The sequence below is a fragment of the Muscardinus avellanarius genome (genome assembly GCF_963383645.1).
Source record: "Muscardinus avellanarius genome assembly, chromosome: 5".
Taxonomy (NCBI): Eukaryota; Metazoa; Chordata; class Mammalia; order Rodentia; family Gliridae; genus Muscardinus; species Muscardinus avellanarius.
In genome coordinates, this window is record NC_137790.1 from 141223483 (window position 1) to 141232734 (window position 9252).

Sequence of the window (9252 nt, forward strand, 5' to 3'; positions counted from 1 at the left end):
AGACTCTCATCAACCCAGCAAGACCCTGTTTTCAAATAAAAATAAAATAGGGTTGAGGGTATGACTCAGGTAGAATGCCCCTGGGTTCCATCCTCGGTACCACAAAATAAAAATAAGGCGAGCGTGGTGACGCACACTTGTAATCCTAGTACTTGGGAGGCGGAGACAGGAGGATTGCAGGTTCGAAGCCAGCCTCAGTAGCTTAGTGAGGCTCTCAGCAACTTAGTGAGATCCTGTTTCCAAATAAAATATAAATAGGAGCCGGGCATAGTGGCGCAGGCTTGTAATCCCAGCATTCAGGAGACTGAGAAAGGAGGATCGCGGTTTGAAGACGGCCTCAGCTACTACTTAGTGAGGCCCTCTGCAACTCAGTGAGACCCTGTTTCAAAATAAAGAATAAAAAATCAGGCTGTGAATGTAGCTCAGAGGTACAAGACCCTGGCTTCAATCTCTGGATGGAAGGGAAAAAGGAAGGAGCCAGATGTGGCGACACATGCCTGTAATCATAGTACTTGGGAGGCCGAGACAGGAGGATCACGGTTCGCAGACAACCTCACCTACTTAGTGAGCCCCTCCACAACTCAGTGAGACCTTGTTTCAAAATAAAGAAAAAATAGGGCTGGGGTGTCGCTTGTAGGTAGAATGCCCCTGGGTTCCATCCCCAGTACTGCAAAAATAAAATAGGGCTGGGATGGGAGTGTAGCTCAGAGGTAAAACACCTCTGGGTTCAAAAATATCCAGGACCTCAAAAATTTTTTTTTGTGTGTAGTACTGGGGGTGGAACCAAGGTGCTTTTCTACCTTGGGGCTATAATCCCAGACCTACTTTTATACTTTATTTGGAAACAGGGTCTCACTAAGTTGCTGGGGCTGGCTTCAAACCTGTGTGATCCTCTGGTCTCAGCCTCCCAAGCGCTGGGATTACAAGCGTGCGCCACCACACCCAGCTAGTAAATTCAATTTTTACGTGTCATATTAAAATACAAAAAGAAGCCGGGCGTGGTGGCGCACGCTTGTAATCCTAGCATTTGGGAGGCTGAGACCGGAGGATTTCGGTTCACGGACAGCCATAGCTACGTAGTGAGGCCTTTGCAACTCAGTGAGGCCCCGTTTCAAAATAAAGAATAAAAAAGATAGGGCAGGGGGTGTAGCTAGGAGGTCAAATACCCCTGGGTTCCATCCCCAGACCCGCAACAACAACAAAAGTACAAAATACAAAAAGAGAAGTAAAAGGAAAGACCGCAGGGTGAAGAGTGGACCATCCCAAGAGGTGGCATTTCTCTTTCCTTTTCTGTGTTTTCCACAATGGAAATGTCTTTTTTGCAGTACTGAGGATGGAACCCAAGGGGCATTCTACATCAGAGCTATACCGCCAGCCTCATTTTTATTCTTTATTTTGGTTGGTTTTTGTTTGTCTGTTTGTTTTTTGTGGGCCTGGGGATGGAGCCCAGGGGCTTTCTACCTCCGAGCTACACCCCCTGCCCTATTTTTTATTCTTTCTTTCTTTCTTTCTTTATTTATTTATTTTTGGTGGTACTGGGGTTCTTTGGAAACCCTTCTACCTCTGGGTTACACTTCCAGACCTATTTTTTTAATATATATTTTTATTTGGAAACAGGGTCTCTTAAGCCAGTGAGGCTGGCTTCGAACCTGCACAATCCTCCTGTCTCCGCCTCCCAAGAGCGGAGATTACAAGCATGCGCCACCACACCCAGCATTATTATTCTTTATTTTGAAACAGGGACTCACTGAGTTGCAGAGGGCCTCACTGAGTAGCTGAGGCTGTCTGGGAACCGCGATCCTCCGGTCTCAGCCTCCCGAATGCCGGGATTACAAGTGTGCCCACCGCGCCCGGCTTTGTTTCTTTATTGATTTATTCAGGGGCCCTGGGATGGAACCCAGGGGCCTTCTGCCTCGGAGCTACCCCGTTTGCATGTTGTTCTTCATCTTGAATCTGGCTCTTACTAAATTCCTCACACGTAGCTGAACCTCCTGTCTCCGCCTCCCAAGCAATGGGATTACGCCACCAGGCCCAGCAAAATGTCTTTTATAATCAGAAAAGGAAGGTGATACTTATTTCTTCCAAGGGAAACGGAGCCCATCCCAAGGGTGGAGTTAGGTCCTGTGAGAGAGCTGTCCCCACCCGTGAGTGCCCTTGGCACCCCAGCTTCACCCCAAGATCTGCTTGCCCGCAGGAGAGCCCGCAGACGCCGCCGCCATGCAGAGGAAGAGGAGCAGCGAGCTCCCCGACGCCGCATTGGCTCCCCCAGATGCACCGAGCGTGGACAGGGCCGACAGCCCCACCCCAGGCCTGGCCCAGGGGACAGAGCCAGGTACACAAGCATGCGGTGGCAGGCGCCGGCTGGGGTCAGGGCCCAGCACGCACCCTCCTCTCTGCGCTGGGTGTCGGGGAGCTGGGGACTGCAGGGATGCGGGCTTAATCCCCTTCTGCTCAGCCGCCTCTCCCTGCTCTGGCTCTAGGTGGCTCTCCCACCCTGCACCACCCTGCACCTCCCTGGCTCCTCTCCCCGCCTAGCTCGTAGCCGATGCCACCACCTCACAGACCACCCTGCTCCAGCCCTGCTCTGGAGAGGACTTGGTTATCTTAGAATGTTTAGTATGTGTGCGTGTCCCAGCCCTCTCCTCGCAAGCCTGTGAGCGCCCTGAGCCATGGTGGTCATATCTACAATGGCAGGTATGATGAGGAACCCCCAATACAGACGCAGATTGTATCTGCTTTCCGGGAGTGGTGGCACACACCTTTAATCCTAGTCATCAGAAGGCTCAGACAGGAGATTGCAGGTTCGAGACCAGCCTCAGCAATTTAGCAAGCCCCGGTTTAAAAAAAAAATGGGATCCGGGCAAGATGGTACACACGTGTAATTCCAGTACTGGGGAGGCCGAGGAGAGAGAATCACAAGTTGAAGGGGACATAGTAAGATCCTTTCTCTTATAACACGGGGGTGGGTGTAGCTCAGCTGTCGACCACTGCCTGGCATGTGTCCCGTTACAACTGGCCTGGTCCCTGTTGTGGGGAGCCACGGGCCAGTGTGCCCCAAGTGGCGATTGGAGGATCACTGAGGAGGGGTCGGGGCCTAGGACAAGGTCACGGGCAGCAGCAGTGTGAAGAATCAGGTTCCTGCCTCTGGGGCATACCTGTAGTTGGGTAGGGCAGTGATTGGCCAGTGTCTCAAAACAAATGAGAGCATTGGCTGGAGCGCCTGGGGCTGGCGCTCAGCTGAAGAGGTGACCTCTTCCCCAGAGCTGGGGAGGAGCCGGCAGCCAGTGTGAGGGCAGGCAGGATGCGCTGCAAGCAGACAGCAGGGACCGAGCTCCTGCGGTAGGGGGATATGCTGAGGCATCCAAAGAGCAGATGGACGGACGCCAGTGTCTGTGGGTTGGGCTAGACGGGGACTCGGGAGGGAGGCGGCCACCAGCCACCACCGCTGCCTTGAGGGTTTGGGTCCTCCTCCCAGTGTGCGGGAGGAGACCGACAGGCTGTAGGTGGCCCAGCATGGTCCCTGGCGGGAAGAGACGCTCCGTGGCCCCCTCATGACAAGCCCCCTGCCGGACCGCCCAGGTTGGGTGCCTTTCTAGAACGCAGCCGCCAGCCGCTCCCTTCTAAGTACCAGTGCTTTGGGCCTGCAGGTGCCGGGCAGGAGGGAGCCATGTTCGTCCATGCCCGTTCCTACGAGGACCTGACTGAGTCAGAGGATGGCACTGCTTCCAGGGACAGCCCGAAGGAGGGTGCCGGGGGTCCCCCACCACTGCCTACGGACATGCGCCAGATCAGCCAGGACTTCAGCGAGCTAAGCACGCAGCTGACGGGCGTGGCCCGGGACCTGCAGGAGGAGATGCTGCCTGGAAGCTCTGAGGACTGGCTGGAGCCCCCCGGGGCAGCTGGGCGACCAGCCACAGAGCCCTCCAAGGACGGCCCGGCCGAGGCGGAAGAGGAGGACGCCACGGAGGCGTGGCGCCTGCACCCGAAGCATGTGTTCGTGCTGAGCGAGGCGGGGAAGCCCGTGTACTCCCGCTACGGTTCTGAAGAGGCGCTGTCCAGCACTATGGGCGTCATGGTGGCCCTGGTGTCCTTCCTGGAGGCAGACAAGAACGCCATCCGCTCCATCCACGCAGGTGAGCACTTGGGGGGAGCGACGGTCAGGTTAGTTCGCCGCAGGTTTGGACTGCGAAGACCAAGGGCTGGGATGTGCTGTGGCCAAGGGGAGGTGCCGCCGACCCCTCCCTGAGCCTCAAGGTCCTCGCTGAACAGAGGAGAACAGCTCGGCCAGTCTCATGGGGCTATGAGGAGAGCTCAAGGTGGAGCTGACCTGACCTTTGTCGTGGAAAGGGTGAAATCTCCTAGGGAGGTAACCAAAGAAATCATCCCAGATCTTTAGCCCTGACCAACCCTTGCCAGTTCAGTTAGGACTTACCCTAAGAATGTTTTTCTAGCTGGGCATGGTGGTGCACACTTTTAATCCCAGGACTTGGGAGGCTGAGACAGGAGTATCACAGGTTCAAGGCCAGCCTTAGTAACTTAGCAAGGCCCTCTGCAACTTAGTGAGACCTTGTTTCAAAATAAAAAATAAAATCGAGCCGGGCGTGGTGGCGCACGCTTGTAATCCCCGTGCTTGGGAAGCTGAGACAGGAGGATCACACAGGTTCGAAGCCAGCCTCAGCTACTTAGTGAGGCTCTCAGCAACTTAGTGAGACCCTGTTTCCAAATAAAATATAAATTAGGCCTGGGGTATATAGCCTGGAGGTATAAAGCCTCTAGGTTCCACCCCCAGTACCAAAAAATAAATAAATAAAATATAAAATAGGAGCCGGGCGTGGTGGCGTACACTTGTAATCCCAGCATTTGGGAGGCTGAGACTGGAGGATCACGGTTCACCAACAGCCTCAGCTACTTAGTGAAGCCCTTTGCAACTCAGTGAGACCCTGTTTCAAAATAAAGAATAAAAAATAGCTCGGAGGTCAAATGCCTCTAGGTTCCATCCCCATACCCGCAAAAAAAAAAAAAAAAAAAAAATAGGGTTGGGAGTGTAGCTTGGAGGTAGAATGCCCCTGGGTGCAATCTCCAGTGCCACACACACACACAAAAGCCAGGTGTAATGGTACATGCTTGTAATCCCAGTACTTGGAAGGCTGAGACTGGAAGATCGCATGTTCAAGGCCAGTCTCTGCAACCTAGGCTCTTAATAACCTAGTGAGACTTGTTTCTACATAAGAAATAAAATCAGAGCTGGGTTTGATGCCGCAGGCTTGTTTGATGGCGCAGGCTTGTAATCCCAGCATTTGGGAGACTGAGACAGGAGGATTGTGGTTCACCAACAGCCTCAGCTACTTAGCAATGCCCTTTGCAACTCAGTAACACCCTGTTTCAAAAATTTGAAAGACTGAGCTGGCATGGTGGCACATGCTTATAATCCCAACATGCAGGAGGCTGAGACCAGAGGATCACGGTTCTCAGACAGCCTCAGCTACTTAGGCCCTCCACAATTTAGTGAGACCCTGTTTTAAAATAAAGAATAGCTAGGTGTGGTGGTGCATGCTTATAATCCCCGTGCTTGGGAGGCAGAGACAGGAGGATTGCACAAGTTCAAAGCCAGCCTCAGATACTTAGGCTCCCAGCAACTCAGTGAGACCCTGTTTCCAAATAAAATATAAAATAGGGAGTGTAGTGCAGAGGTAGAAAGCCCCTGGTTTTCCACCCCCAGTACCACAAGAAATAAAGAATAAAAAATAGGGCAGGGGTGTAGCTCGGAGGTCAAATGCTCCCCAGACCCTCAAAAAGAAAAAAAAAGAAGAAAAAAAAAGACTCAAAAAAATCTGGGCGTGGTGGCGCAGTAACACTCTGTTTCAAAAAAGTATTGGGAGGCGGAGACAGGAGGATCGTGCAGGTTCGAAGCCAGCGGCGTGCGCTGGCTTAAGAGACCCTGTTTCCAAATAAAAAAGTATAAAAAATAGGTCTGGGAGTGTAGCCTGGAGGTAGAAGGGCTTCCAGGAACCCCAGTACCACCACCAAAAAAAAAAAAAAGTAAAAGAAGCCGGGCGTGGTGGGCACACTTGTAATCCCCGCGCTTGGGAGGCAGAGACAGGAGGATCGCGCAGGTTCGAAGCCAGCCGTGTGCGCTGGCTTAGGAGACCCTGTTTCCAAATAAAAATGTAAAAATAGGTCTGGGAGTGTAGCTCGGAGGTAGAAGGGCTTCCAGGAACCCCAGTACCACCAAAAAAAAAAAAAAAAAAGTAAAAGAAGCTTGGGAGGCTGAGACAGGAGGATCGTAGGGGTCGAAGCCAGCCTCATCTACTTAGTGAGGCTCTCAGCAACTTAATGAGACCCTGTTTCCAGATAAAGTATAAAATAGGTCTGGGAGAATAGTCCGGAGGTAGAAAAGCCCCTGGGTTCCACCCCCAGTACCACCAAAAAATAAACAAAAAATAAAAGTAAAAGACTCAAAAATAGGGCTGAGGGTGTAGCTCGGATGTAGAATGCCCTGAGTACCATCCCCAGTACCACAAAAGAAAGAAAGAAAGAAAGAAAGAAAGAAAGAAAGAAAGAAAGAAAGAAAGAAAGAAGGAAGGAAGGGAGGAAGAAAATGTTAGTCTGCGGTGTTGCTTGGAGGTAGAACACGGCTGGGTTCAATCCCCGGACCAGGGAAAACGTTTTTGTCTCCGAAGAGTTTGTCTGTCTGAGGGGGTCAGTCTGAAGCAGAGCCGGCGGAGGGCTAGCGCTGACGAGGCTGCCGCCCTGCCGCCCGCCCGCAGATGGCTACAAGGTGGTGTTCGTGCGCCGCAGCCCGCTGGTGCTGGTGGCGGTGGCCCGCACGCGGCAGTCGGCGCAGGAGCTGGCCCAGGAGCTGCTGTACATCTACTACCAGATCCTGAGCCTCCTGACCGGCGCGCAGCTCAGCCACATCTTCCAGCAGAAGCAGAACTACGACCTGCGGCGCCTGCTCTCGGGCTCCGAGCGCATCACCGACCACCTGCTGCAGCTCATGGCGCGAGACCCCAGCTTCCTGCTGGGCGCCGCGCGGTGCCTGCCCCTGGCCGCGGCGCTGCGCGACGCGGTGGGCGCCGGCCTGCAGCAGGCGCGCGCGCGCAGCCTGGTCTTCTCCGTCCTGCTGGCGCGCAACCAGCTGGTGGCGCTCGTGCGCCGCAAGGACCAGTTCCTGCACCCCATCGACCTGCACCTGCTGTTCAACCTCGTCAGCTCGTCCACGTCGTTCCGCGAGGGCGAGGCCTGGACGCCCGTGTGCCTGCCCAAGTTCAACGCGGCCGGCTTCTTCCACGTGCACATCTCCTACCTGGAGCCTGACACCGACCTCTGCCTGCTGCTCGTCTCCACCGACCGCGAGGACTTTTTCGCGGTGTCCGACTGCCGCCGCCGCTTCCAGGAGCGCCTTCGCAAGCGCGGGGCTCACCTGACGCTGCGGGAGGCGCTACGCACGCCCTACTACAGCGTCGCGCAAGTGGGCATCCCCGACCTGCGCCACTTCCTCTACAAGTCCAAGAGCTCGGGACTCTTCACCAGGTGAGGGGGCACGGCCAGGGCCGGGGCGCGGCGCGATCCAGCAGGCCGGGGCTTTTCCGTGGCTCCAGGGGCCCAGGCCTTCATCGCCGCAGGGGCGTGCGCCTCGGAATGGCCAGCCGACCCAGGACGGGAGCTGGGACCGGGGGGCCGGCTCCTTTCCGCTTTGGCCCGGCATCTGCCGCAGCGCCCTCCCGCGCTTGAGGGAGTGGGGTACACAGCTCCCCCCTTTTAGCCCACCTGCCCTCTACTCCAGACTTGTCGCTCTCTCTTGGACGCCTAAACTCAGCTTGGCCTCTGCACGAAAGGATCACCAAGGACACCATGAACTGGGGATGCGGGTGGGCTCCAGCCAGCCACAGAAAGCCGTGGTGGGGGGAGTGAGCGCCCCACCCTAGGACATCCCGAGAGCAGGAGTCTCCCCGCCTGGGAATAGATGAGAAGGCACTGGGCGTGTGGCGCACGCTTGTAATCCCATCATTGGGGAAGCCGAGACAGGAGGATGGTGGTTCACGGCCAGCCTCAGCTACTTAGTGAGGCCCTTTGCAATTCAGTGAGTCCTTAGTCCCTGTCTCCAAATAAAGAATAAACAATAGAGCTGGGGTTGTAGCTGGAGGTAGAATGTCCCTGGGTTCCATCCCCAGTACCACAAAAAAAGAGAGATGGTACTGGGAACTGCTCCTTTGCCAACACTCCCTCGCCCGCCCGCAGTCCCGAGATCGAGGCCCCGTACAGCAGTGAAGAGGAGCAGGAGCGGTTGCTGGGCCTCTACCAGTACCTGCACAGCCGGGCCCACAGCGCCTCCCGCCCGCTCAAGACCATCTACTACACGGGCCCCAACGAGAACCTGCTGGCCTGGGTAAGGTGGCCCGGGCGGGCATCGCCGGAGTCCTGGGCAGGGCCCTGAGGGCGTCCACCCGAGATGACCGCCCTTTGCCCCCTGCAGGTGACCGGCGCCTTTGAGCTCTACATGTGCTACAGCCCCCTGGGGACCAAGGCGGCGGCCGTCAATGCCATCCATAAACTCATGCGCTGGATCCGCAAAGAGGAAGACCGCCTCTTCATCCTCGCGCCCCCCACCTACTGACGCGTGCGGACTCCGCTCTCCTGGCCCCTGCCCAGCCACAGGCAGGGACTGTGGGTTGGTGAGGGCATTAAAGTGCTGAGGAAGACGCTCACGCGCCATCGCTGGTCCTTCCACCCACTGCCCTCACGTGGAGACGTGGGCCCTCCTCCCTCTCCCTGTTCACGTTGCCCAGCGCACAGGAGCAGGTGTGCCTTTGAGCGCTCCCCTGCCCTGCCCAGCACCGGACACGCGCACTGGGAGTCAGCCCGAGCCTGGGGCTGGGTGGCTTCAGGCGAAGCCTCGCCTGTATGTCAGGAGTCTCAGGTGCCCTACTGTCCTCACCTTGCCCCCTGCACCCCTATGCTCTGTCCCAGTCCTGGGCGGGCCCCAGCTGCGTGTCTGCGGGAGCTCTGGCCAGAGCCGTGCTCAGTAGCCTGCTGCGGTTCACCATGGCCAGCTGAGTAAGACAGGTGTGCTAGCCTGGGCCACGGTGTGGCCGGGGGCCCATGGGGAGGCAGCCAGCCCTTCAGCACAGCACAGCCCCCCACCCACAGGCCTCTGGGAAGCTGTCCCTACTCAGGCCTCCCCAGGCAGGACTGTCTGCCTTGGAACGGCCCTGGGAATGATCGAGAGGGTCTGAGAGGCCGACTGGAGCC

General features: G+C 56.2%; 1 protein-coding gene across 1 annotated transcript; it reads left to right on the forward strand.

The window, feature by feature from the left end:
• Positions 1 to 2217: 2217 nt before the first annotated feature.
• On the forward strand, positions 2218 to 8617 carry MON1A (MON1 homolog A, secretory trafficking associated; the record flags this gene model as incomplete). Its single annotated transcript, XM_080695512.1, has 5 exons — positions 2218 to 2332; positions 3648 to 4133; positions 6768 to 7533; positions 8242 to 8389; positions 8477 to 8617. The coding sequence occupies 5 exons, from the start codon at positions 2218 to 2220 to the stop codon at positions 8615 to 8617; spliced, it is 1656 nt and encodes a 551-aa protein (XP_080551638.1).
• Positions 8618 to 9252: the final 635 nt, after the last annotated feature.